Genomic DNA, 12,638 nt, shown 5'->3' on the forward strand with positions numbered 1-12,638 from the left:
ATTTCAATTGACAATATAAAAATTAAAGGGGAGAGCGGGCACCCTTGTCTCATTCCCTTCCTAATAACAAATGTATCCATCAAATCTCCATTAACTAAGATCCTTCCTTGCCTTTTGTTTAGAGTATATATTGTTTATCATGTTTTCAAAATTGGAACCAAATTCCATACCTTGTATTAATTTTTTAAAGAAGTCCCAATTTAAATTATCAAAGGCTTTTTCAGCATCTAAAAACAACATTGCAAATTCTTTATCGCTATGGCTTTCATAATACTCATGTTCAAAGTTATTCTAGTGTCGTACCTTATTTGTCTATCAGGCAGAATTTTTTTCAGTCTTTCTGCTATAATTGACATGTACAGTTTGTAATCGGCATTTAGCAAAGATATCAGTCTATAGGTTTTTAATCTGATCTGGATCTGCGCCTTCTTTATGTATCAATGTTATATTGGCTTCTTGCCACGATAAGGGATATACGGCATTTTTAATGTATTATTGTAAATTCCTAATAATAAATCTCCTGTTATATGTAGCGTTGCTTTATAGAATTAAATTGGGAATCCATCTGGTCCAGGGGTTTTGTTATCATTCTGTTTCATGATTACATGTTCTAACTCTTCCTTACTTATTTCTTTGTTCAACGTTTCTTTATCTTCTTTACTTATTGGTTTATTTTTTAAAAAAATTTAAAAAATTTAAAAAATTGTCAGTGTCTACTAACAAATTCAGCAGCGTAGAAAAGAAGTCAATCAATCAAAAGGTTACTAGGCACAATAATAAGTGAATCAGACACCTGACAGATTGCCCTGCTTTTCAGGGAGAACAGAAGATAAGTAAATATTTGGATTAGAAGAAAAACAAAGGAAGGTTTCCAGCAGTCTTTTTGATTGACAAATTGTTATCTCTGAAACAGAGAAGTTCAAATAGAGAAAGTGAGGAAGATGGATACTCTGGTACACTTATGTATTAGAATCTTCTGGTTTTTTAAAAAAAGGCCTTGCTGATTCATACCTCGCTTTCAAATTTAAAGCTAGCAATATTTTTTTGAAGAAGGAAGAGAATTTATCTTTCGTACTGACATTTAACGTAATTAATTTGATGGTTTGACAAGCAAGCCAAATTCATAAACTTGAAAACCCTGTTCTCTTCCATAAAACCAGGAGGCTCGAACCCCTTGGGAAGAATTCCACTGGATTTGCATACTTAAAATCCAACTCAGAGCATCTTTGATTAGATTCACTCTCTTTTTCCTCTAACCAAAGAGCAACAGTAAACCAAGGGACTTTCCCGGTACCCCAAATTGGGAGAGGTCTCCAAGTTACCATCAGATCTAAGGTCATAATCACTCATTCCAAGTAATGACTAAAATCAAAGCTTAACAACATCCCTGAGCCTCTGAGACAACCCCACGTTCCTTCTGGAACCTAACAAGGTCCCTGTGGCTGGAAGCACAGGGAAACTCTAAAGCAGGGGTCTCAAACTCGTGGCCCATGGGCCAACTGCGGCCCTCAGGACAATATTTTGCAGCCCCCACCTCAATATCAAAGTGTAATGTTAGTGTGGCCCGAGTTTGATATGAATGGCACTTTTCAGTGTTGTGTGCGGAGCAGAATGAACCTACCAATCATAGTGATCCAAAATGGCTTATGGACTTAGCTTTTTTTGTTGATACCAATAAATGAGCTTAATGTACTGAACAAGAAGTTACAAGGCCAGGGGCAACTTGTCAGTGCTGCCTATGACAACGTGAGAGCATTCTCTACGAAACCTATGTTATGGAAAGCACAGCTTTCTCAGACAAACCTTTGCCATTTCCCAGCATGCAAGGCACTTTGGATGCAGGCACACCATTCAGTGGTGAGGAGTATGTGGATGTCATTTTGAAGCTACAGGAGGAATTTGATCACAGATTTGCAGACTTCAAGATGCACAGAGCCACATTTCAAATTTTTGCAGACCCCTTCACCTTTGATGTGCAAGATGCCCCTCCTGTACTTCAAATGGTACTCATTGACCTGCAGTGAAACTCTAAATTCAAAGCCAAGTACAGGGAGTTGAGTGGAAAAGCAGACAAGCTCGGGCAATTTTTGAGAGAATTGCCCCTCAGCTTCCCTGAGCTTTCCCGAATGTTCAAGCGGACCATGTGTCTTTTTGGTCTGCTTGTGCGAAAAGCTCTTCTCTAGCTTGAACTTCAATAAGTCCAAGTTCAGGTCCAGATTTACTGATGAGCATCTTCAAACCCTACTGAGAGTCTCAACTGCTTCCTCCCTTAAGCCAAATGTGGCTCGGCTATGCGAGAGTAAGGGCTGCCAGATCTCTAGCAGCAAAAAGTAGGCAGAAGAAGCCATGTTCAAAACAGCTTATGTTCAATGTTCCATTCATGTTCAGAAAGTTATATGTTAAAGAACTGTTAATACAGACATTTGAATCTGAATAATAATTACATTTCTCTAGTCAGCAACTATATGTGGTTTCTTCAGTCTTCTATATCTGCTGTATTATTATTATTATTATTATTATTATTATTTTCATTTTATTTATTACTGAATTTTTTTGTTATGAATTTGTTAATTTTTATTTTTTAACACAAAATAAGTTGAAAAAATAAAGACATTTGATAACATTGGAATGTTTTTGCAAGAGCTTTTCTTGTGGAAAACCTGATGCAGCCCAGCCTCACAAAGGACTCTATCTCCAGCGGTCCCTGGGTAAATTGAGTTTTAGACCTCTGCTCTAAAGCAATCAAGGGGTCATCGGATCATGTAAATAGACCAGTCAATTACAGTGATCCCTCGATTTTCGCGATCTCGATCTTCGCGAAACGCTACACCATGGTTTTTCAAAAAATAATAAATTAAAAATACGTCCGTGTTTTTTTTGCCATACCGCGGTTTTTCCCACCCGATGACGTCACTCTCTTCCTTCCTTTCTCATCTTTCTTTCTCTCTTTCTTTCTCTATCTTGCTTCTTCCTCTCTCACACTCTCTTCCTCCCTCTCTCATCTCTTTCTTTCCTTCTCTCTCTTTCTCTATCTCTCCCCCTCTTGCTCTCGAGCGGCGGGCGAGCGGCGGGCGGGCAGCAGCGAGGAGCCGAAGATCGGGGTTTCCCCTTTGCGTGGGCGGCGGGGAAGACCCAGGGAAGGTTTCTTCGGCCGCCCAGCAGCTGATCTGCTCGGCAGCGCTGCTGCAGGAGGACCCGTGTCCGAAAGCCGGTGAGAGGGGTGGATCGGGCGGGCGAGCGGCGAGCGGGCGGTAGCGGCGAGGGCGCCGGACGCGCTGGGGGGGGCGGGGGCAGCCGACATTCAAAGCAATCTTTGTCGGCTTCCGCACTTTCATCGCTCCCTGGCTCCACCATCTGCGCATGCGCGGCCATGGAAAAAGGGCATGCATGCGCAGATGGTGTTTTTACTTCCGCACCACTATACTGCGGAAAATCGATTATCGCGAGAGGTCTTGGAACGTAACCCTCGCGATAATCGAGGGATCACTGTATTCTCATATGCAAATCTTGCCACTACTCCCCTGAGATAAGAAACAGATCTGACATAACCTCCTCTGTACATCAGGCCATCAATGATTTGAGGAAAGTCATAATGCCCAGGAGCCATCTCCACTTCCAGGGGAAAAAAACAGGCTGAAGAAAATTCCACCAGAGCTAAATAACTCTGAATAGGAGCAGCCATGTTCCTATTCAGCAGGAAAGCTAATTTAATAATAGCAACCCCAACTGATCCCTGGTGCCCAAATTTAGAAATTGGATCTCATATCCAGCAATCTGTAGCACAGCGCACCTAAAACCGCATCACTGTTTTTTTTAAATAAAGTTTTATTGATTTTTAAAAGTTTACATAGAACAAACATATAACAGTGCACAGTGCATGTGCCCATCACCTAACAATAACACACACCCCATCACCCCCACCACCCATACAAGAGGATTCCAGAAAATTTAATTATTTATCTGTCATTGGTGGTAATGTGCTGTTGATCTGCACTTCTACTAACCCAGGTGTTTTGAAGCTGGAATTCCACTATTTCCTGCTGCTGCTCACACACCCTTTCCAGCATATGCAGCGTGGAATTCCACGTGGTTGAAAAATCGCATGAGGCGGTGGGCGGGAAGGCCAAAGTTCCTTTGCAGGGAAGATAAGCTAGCAGCAGTAGGGTGGGAATGGCGAAAGTGCGCACACCCATGGCACACACTTTATTCAGCAGCGCCGACATGTCTGGATAATGGGCCAGGAACTTCTGCACCACCAAGTTGAGCACATGCGCCAGGCAAGGGATGTGCGTCAACGCTGCTCGGCCCAAGGCTGCCACAAGGTTCTGCCCGTTGTCGCACTTCACCTTGCCAGGCTTCAGGTGCAGTGGCAGCAACCACTCGTCTGTCTGTCCCTGGATGCCGGTCCTGGGCGGTGTGTGATCTGTTGCCCAAGCAGATGAGTTTTGGCACCACCTGCTGCCGTTTCCCCATGGCCATGCTCAAATCGGTGGTTGCTGCCCTGTGCTTACTACATGTGGAGGATGAAGCAGAGTAGGAGGAAGAGACAACAGGAGGCACCGACTGATGTCCAGCAATCCTGGGTGGTGGAAGGATATGCACTAAATAGCTTCCTGCCTCATTCCCAGCCGCCACTACATTCACCCAGTGGGCAGTGAGAGAGATGTACCGGTCCTGGCCATGTTTACTGGTCCACATGTGAGTGGTAATGTGGATTGACAGCATTGCGCAGTGCACACCTAACTTTCTCCACTACATGTTGGTGCAGGGCAGGGATGGCCTGACGTGAAAAGTAGTAGCGGCTGGGAACGGCGTATTGTGTGACAGCCACTTCCATAAATTTTTTTGAAGCTTTCTGTCTCAACCAGGCAGTAGGGGAGCATTTCAAATGCCAGCAGCTTTGAAATGCTGGCATTAAGGGCCTGGGCTCATGGGTAAGATGGGCCAAACATCCACTTTCTCTCCAAAGTTTGAGGGATGGACAGCTGAAAGCTTCCCTGGGACAGTATGGACAGGCTTGGTGAGGGTGCTGCTGCTGTTGGTGGAGGTGGTGGTGATCCTACATTGTCCCTTTGGGGAGAGACAGGTGGCCTTGTTGGGGAGGCGGTGGCAGGGGCCGAGGCAGCCAAAGCAGAAGAGGAAGACTCAAGCGTTTGAATACTTTTAAGGTATTGCTGCCACCGAAGCTCATGTTTTGTATTCAGGTGCCTGGTCATGCAGCTGGTGCTGAGATTATTAACAACTCTCCCTCGCTTCAGGGACCGGTGGAAGAGCGTGCAAATGACCTTTGTCTTGTCACCCGTACACTGTATGAAAAAATGCCACGCTGGTGAGATTCTTTGTGGCCCATGTGGCGTGCTCAGTCCCTGGCCAGGGTGGGCAGTAGTATCAGCAGACTGAGCGCTGAGGATTTGTACCCTTCTCTCTCTTCTGCTGGCTGCCCAGGGCTGTGGGACTACCCCCACTACCTCTCCCTCCTCTGAACTCTGCCGGCCTTTGGTCCACATGGGTAATAATAATAATAATAATAATAATAATAATAATAACAACAACAACAACAACAACTATTATTATTATTTTATTATTATTATTATTAATTAGATTTGTATGCTGCCCCTCTCCGAAGACCTAGCACCTCGTCATCACCCCTGCCATCTTCTTCCACCCACTCCTCCCCGCTAGCCTCCCTCTCAGCCTCAACATTGCGGTAAGCTGCAGGAGGGATTAGGGTCTCATCTTAATCTATTGTGGTCTTCCCCGATGATGCCCTTGACACCTCCTTGTTCTCTAGCAGAGGTTCTTGGGCATCCGGAAGCCCAAGGTCTGCAACTGAGGATGGGGCAGGTGGACGGCCCATGGCATCCCAGTTAGAAGTGTCATCGAATAGCATTAAAGACTCCACTGCTTGTGGCTGAGATGGCCCTGCTGCTTTGAAGGTGGGTGATAAGGAGGGCTCTGAACTCGTGGCTGAGGTGGAGTGGGTGGAAGGCAATCCCATGGAACTGGTAGCACTGTGTGCCATATAATCTACAACTGCCTCGACTTCTTCTTACCTCACCTCTGGAAGCAGTTTTGGGGCCTGCAAATATAGGCCTCAAACCCAGGCGGCTGCTTGCACCAGAGGAAGGTGTATCAGGCACTGATGTTACCAGCCCTCTCCCTGCCCCTGCAGCACCAGCTCCATCACCACCACCAGTAGCACCACGGCCACGGCCCTTCTTTGAGGGTTTCTTCATAGTTAAAGCCCTGCAGTAACACTGGCCCAATAAATTTGGGAACAGAAGAAGGTGCAGCATTCAGGTGGACCTAGACTTCAAAAATTAAATGCCGGATAAAAATTAAATAAAAATCAGACAGCACGAGTGGCCCTGTATTGGGAAAAAAATTAAATCGTCAGACAGCACTAGTGGCCCTGTATTGGAAAAAAATTTAAATGGTCAGACAGCACTAGTGGCCCTGTATTGGACAAAAAAATAAATACACAGATAAAGGTAGTGGCCCTTTAAATGCAGAGAAAAACGGTAGAAGCCCTGTGGATGTTAGCAAAACTATGATAGCACTGTACCTTGAGCTGTGGGGTAAATATTCAGGTATAATATCACAGAATTTAACAAAAAGCTAAAGATGATATGTCACTCAGGTGCAGCAAGACTGGCCCCACACTTTTAATGTCTTGGATGCCTAGATGTGGGCCTCACTCTGAACACTTTCCTTAGGTGATCTGCCGTTAGAATGACAATGGCACAGTTGAAATATATCCGGCACGGACCCGAACTATGCAAGTTTGGTTCGCCCAACACTAGTAGTGGCCCTTTAAATGCAGAGATAATGGTAGAAGCCCTGTGGACGTTAACAAAAAATTATGATAGCACTGGGTTCTGAAGTGTGGTAGAAATGTTAAGCTAGAATATCACCCAAGTTAACAAGGAGCACTGCTGGCACTGGGCCTTGAGCTGTGGTAGAAATGTTCAGTTATAATGTCACAGAATTTAACAAAAAGCAATGCTGGCACTGAGCCTTGAGCTGTGGGGCAAATGTTCAGGTATAATATCACAGAAATTATCACAAAGCTTTGATGGCACTGGGCCTTGAACTGTGTCAGAAATGTTCAGCTATATTATCACAAAAGTTAACAAAAAGGTTTGATGGCACAGGGCTTTGGCACAAATCTGGACCTTGTAAATCACCCAGCAAGCTAAAGATGATATGTCACTCAGGTGCAGCAAGACTGGCCCCCCACCTTAAATGTCTTGGATGCCTCTAGGCCCAGATGAGGCCAGAAAAAGGCCGAAATGGCCAAAATGGTGCCATCCTAGTCTCCCTTAATTTTAAAATTTCAGCAAAAAACATGTGATACATACAGAATATAGTTATCGGCTATGAATAAATTAACTGCCTTGAAATGGCCCTGGGTTGGGCCTAGAGGCAAAAAGGAGCTGTGACGTTCCTTCAATATACCAGAGTGATCCGACATAAAAAACATATAGCCCCTCTCTGGTACAGAGCTGAAGGGATCAGGTCTGGTGGCCTAGAGGTTAATTCTCTGCCTTATAAGGCAGAAGCTGCCGGATCAAATCCCAGTAAGGGTGTGGCTAGCTAATGAGGCCAGAACAAGGCCGAAATGGTGCCATCCTAGTCTCCCTTCATTTTAAAATTTCAGCAAAAAACATGTGATACATACACACACACACACACACACATATATATGTATCCATTTACAGTTGCAGCGAGACTGCACAAAAAAAAAGTGTCACTTTAAATATCTTCGATACCTATATCTAGGCCTCACTATGAGCACTTTGCTTAGGTGATCTGGCCTTAGAATGACAATTGCATAGATGAAATATTACAGTGGCAGCCGCCCGGTGCAGCGAGACTGAAGGGAAAAAAAGTCACTTTAAATGTCGTTTTCTTCATGCGTAGATCTTGCCCTACTCCACTAACTTTCCCTAAGTCATTTGCCCTTGGAAGGACAATTGTATCGCTGAGAAATCTCCCCAATCTATCTCTCCCTGTCAGCAGGCAGCAGCAGCAGCACTGTCCCTAGCTAATGCGGCGCTCATGTCTTTTATTCAGCGAGGGTCAGGTGTCCCACCGGGCCAATCACAGCCATGCATCCGGCTGGCCAATCACTGGCAAGCAAGACGTATGGCCAATCACAGCTGGTCCTTGCGTTTCCTGCCCAAATACAGCATGGCTTTGGCTTACAACACGGCTGTTGATTGGCTGCCGCGCCGCCAAACAGCAATCGTATCACGGTGTTCGATCGAATGCCGAACCTGAACACCGACTTCTGAAAAAGTCCAGGATCAGGTTCGGTATACCGAACCCAGCCAAATTCGGCACAGACCCGAACTATGCAAGTTCGGTTCACCCAACACTTCTTATGACCCTTGGATTAACAGTGGCTGAAAGTTACAACAGCCTTGGAAAAAGCAACTTGCACTTACAATTGTCACACCTTCCCCCACATGATTACAGTTTTGGTGCTTGGCAACTGCTGGCATTTATTACCATTAAGCAGAATCACTTGAACATGATTTGCAATCTTTTATGCCCGTGTTCAGCAAAAACAAACAGAGCAAAAAATGCTCTTTGAGAAGCTTAACATCCGTCTGACTCGCTTAACAACTGCCATAAAAATTTGCCATAACATTGAGTCTGACATGAGTTACAACCACATCAACTTACAACAGAAATTCCAATCCCAAATGTGGTCGTTGAGAACTATCTGTATAACCCCTTTCCTCTTGAGGAATGAGCAGCCCAACACTCATTCGGTCACAAGAGAGAAGAAAATGGGTGCTTGCAAAGCAAGAGAGGTACAAGGAGACATCACATAAGAGCAATGAAGTCCAAACATTCAGCCACCTGCCTTCTTCAAGCAGTGACCACCCATCAAACTCTCACAGAAAACGCTTTACTGGAAATCAAAGGGTCCATCAGTCACCAGAGCAGGCTGATCGAGTAGTTCCTGTCCCCTTGCCAGGAAGAGTGACAAAAGTAAGCCTGAAAGCAACCAGAGTTAAGTTCTCCATGACGATTGATGTCAAAATCCTTCACTACGAGATCTTGCCACAATTGCCCTAAGTCCATGATGGCAAGCCTATGGCAACCATGCCACAAGTGGCACACGGAGCCATATCTGAGGACATGTGAGGCATTGTCCTATGCCAGCTCCAGCGTGCATGTGTGCGCTAGCCAGCTGATTTTTGGCCTTGGGGAAGGCTGTTTTCCCCTCCAGAAGCTTCAAGGAAACTTCCCTGAAGCCCAGAGCGCAAAAAACTGCCCAATGGGCAAATTGGAAGCTCAGAAAAACAGACTTCCTGTTTGCCCATTGTGCTGTTTTTCACATTCCAGGGCTTCAGGAAGCTTCCCTGAAGGCTCCGGAGTGCGAAAAACAGCCGAGTTTTTCTGAGTTTCCAGTTTGCCCATTTGGCTGGTTTTTTCACCATCCCAGGCTTCAGTGTACATGCACGGGATGGGGGAAGAGGGATTGTGTGCATGCTCAAGGGCAGCAGGGGGGTGCGCATGCATGTGGGGAGGGAATGGGTGTAGGCACATGCGCGCATGCTAGCACATGCACACACATCCTTTTGCTACGCAAACCCAAAAAAATTAGCCATCACTGCCCTAGGTCATTTAGTCCTCAGTGTGTGTCAGATCAGTAGAGACTTGGGACAGGTTTGTGGAGGCCATCAGCTCCTAAAATTCTCTGGACACAACATTACCAGATGGCAAATTGAAACCCCCAGGAACTAGTAACCACAGGGACTTCAACATCAGCTCAGTGATAGAACCCCATTGTTCCAAAATGGAAGCAGTTTATCAGCAGAGAGGGCAGTACAACAGTTATTCCCTAGAGGCCAACATTAACCAGAACACCTTATATTCAATGATCTGCAGAGAACAGTGTCTGGGAGCTTTCAAAAATTCAATCAGCACCGAATCCCTCCTCTCCTGGGTCTTGGTTAACGCAAAACCCAAAATCCAGCTGAGCATAATTCCAAGAGAGGAATAACATCCCTTTGAACCCACCTGCACATACCAAGTTGACACTCTTACCCTTGGGAAGATCATGAATGAGAGCAACCTTTTTACATACTGATCAGGGGGTTCAACAGCAATAGCCAGAGCAAAGAGCTATTGAGGATCTGATGACCAGGCATCAAAAGTAGAAGCCAAAGGCCAGTGAGTACACTTTCAAATATTGGATCAGGTATTCCCAGGTATAGCCCGCCTCCAGATTCCCACCATACCTTTCTCTGCCTGTCACCATTGTGATGTTCCTACCTATCTTCTCAACTCTCCAACTTCTTCCAGCTCCCCCCTCCCCTCCACGCTTCCTACTGAGGGAATGGCCAATTAATCCTTTAATTGCTTTAATGGAACATAAGTAAGTAATCTACCATTCCAGCACAGCATCAATAAAACAAATCCTTGTATTGTCAACTTATCATTTGAAATACCAACCTCTGCAGTCTGGGCAGAGCCACCGACAACGTCTCTGAGTTGGTAGCCTTATTTCTGGGAACTGTCCCTGACAGCTGGCACAGCACCTGGAAGAAGAGATGGCACAGGATTGTTTCGCCTTTCAAGAAAGTAATTCTTTGTTACTCAGTTGCTTATTGCAACCTGCTTTATCATCGCAAGCAATTTCCAAAACTGTTCTCCAAAGACTTCCACTACATACCCACAGCTGGCTGTATTATAACAAATAGTAACAATACAGTGATAATTTGGTGCCATAAACAAGAGTAAGGCAGTTTGAATCTTGCTGAATAGGATTTAAAGTATGGTTACGCAGTTTCTAGCTAAAATAAGTTTCCAAACCTCAAAAGTTTATGGGTGTCCTATCTGACTGAAAATCAAATTGTTTTTAAAATTTACATATCTAGAGAACTGACTACTTATTGGAGATTATCTAACTCAAACACAACATTTCTTGCCTAAACTGTATTCTTTCTGCCTTCATAATATTCAAATGTATGATAGAATTTAATATTAATATACCCTCCTATATTCTATCACTTAATGTCTGGAGTCACGGTTAGGAAAGACCATTAAAGTTATCAATTTGTAATTTATTGCCTAAATAGCAATCCTACAGAAATCTCAAAGTTTAGGGAGTATTAATCTAATTCAAAAATGTATACAGTGATCCCCCGCTCGTTGCGAGGGTTCTGTTCCAGGACCCCCCGCAACGAGCGGGTTTTCGCGAAGTAGCGCTGCGGAAGTAAAAACACCATCTGCGCATGTGCAGATGGTGTTTTTACTTCCGCAGCGCTAGCGAGGAGCCGAAGATTGGGGGCGGCGCGGGTGTTTTAAAACGTCCCCACCGACATGGGGGGCTCGCTAGCACCCCCCTAACCCGGGTTGGGGATTCGGAGGTGTGCTAGCGAGCCCCCCATGTCGGCGGGGATGTTTTAAAACACCCGCGCGACTTTCCAATGAGTCCCGAAGACAAACGCGTTGTCTTCGGGACTCATTGGAAAGTCGCGCGGGTGTTTTAAAACATCCCCGCCGACATGGGGGGCTCGCTAGCACCCCCCTAACCCGGGTTGGGGGTTCGGGGGTGTGCTAGCGAGCCCCCCATGTCGGCGGGGATGTTTTAAAACACCCGCGTGACTTTCCAATGAGTCCCGAAGACAACGCGTTTGTCTTCGGGACTCATTGGAAAGTCGCGCGGGTGTTTTAAAACATCCCCGCCGACATGGGGGGCTCGCTAGCACACCCCCGAACCCCCAACCCGGGTTCCGTTCCAGGACCCCCCGCAACGAGCGGGTTTTCGCGAAGTAGCGCTGCGGAAGTAAAAACACCATCTGCGCATGTGCAGATGGTGTTTTTACTTCCGCAGCGCTAGCGAGGAGCCGAAGATTGGGGGCGGCGCGGGTGTTTTAAAACGTCCCCACCGACATGGGGGGCTCGCTAGCACCCCCCTAACCCGGGTTGGGGGTTCGGAGGTGTGCTAGCGAGCCCCCCATGTCGGCGGGGATGTTTTAAAACACCCGCGCGACTTTCCAATGAGTCCCGAAGACAAACGCGTTGTCTTCGGGACTCATTGGAAAGTCGCGCGGGTGTTTTAAAACATCCCCGCCGACATGGGGGGCTCGCTAGCACCCCCCTAACCCGGGTTGGGGGTTCGGGGGTGTGCTAGCGAGCCCCCCATGTTGGCGGGGATGTTTTAAAACACCCGCGTGACTTTCCAATGAGTCCCGAAGACAACGCGTTTGTCTTCGGGACTCATTGGAAAGTCGCGCGGGTGTTTTAAAACATCCCCGCCGACATGGGGGGCTCGCTAGCACACCCCCGAACCCCCAACCCGGGTTTGGGGGTGTGCTAGCGAGCCCCCCATGTCGGCGGGGATGTTTTAAAACACCCGCGCGACTTTCCAGTGAGTCCCGAAGACAACGCGTTTGTCTTCGGGACTCATTGGAAAGTCGCGCGGGTGTTTTAAAACATCCCCGCCGGCATGGGGGGATTCCTAGCAGCCCCCCAAACCCGGGTTGGGGGTCCGGGGGGTGGTGGCAAGCCCCCCATGCCGGTGGCGACGTTTTAAAACAGCCGCGCCGCCCCCAATCTTCGGCTCCTCGCTAGCGGGCAGGCAGGCGGCTCCTCGCTAGCGGGCAGGCAGGCGG

General features: G+C 46.6%; 1 protein-coding gene across 8 annotated transcripts in view; it reads right to left on the reverse strand.

The window, feature by feature from the left end:
• Positions 1-12,638, reverse strand: part of LOC139161672 (methyl-CpG-binding domain protein 1-like) — a 71,804-nt gene that overhangs the window by 43,533 nt on the left and 15,633 nt on the right. For all 8 annotated transcript variants that reach the window (XM_070741109.1, XM_070741115.1, XM_070741111.1 and 5 more), the window contains exon 6: positions 10,474-10,559. In XM_070741109.1, the coding sequence (XP_070597210.1) occupies positions 10,474-10,559 (86 nt within the window). The remainder of the gene's footprint in view (positions 1-10,473; positions 10,560-12,638) is intronic.

Source organism: Erythrolamprus reginae, chromosome 2 (assembly GCF_031021105.1).
Source record: "Erythrolamprus reginae isolate rEryReg1 chromosome 2, rEryReg1.hap1, whole genome shotgun sequence".
In the NCBI taxonomy this organism is placed as follows: Eukaryota; Metazoa; Chordata; class Lepidosauria; order Squamata; family Dipsadidae; genus Erythrolamprus; species Erythrolamprus reginae.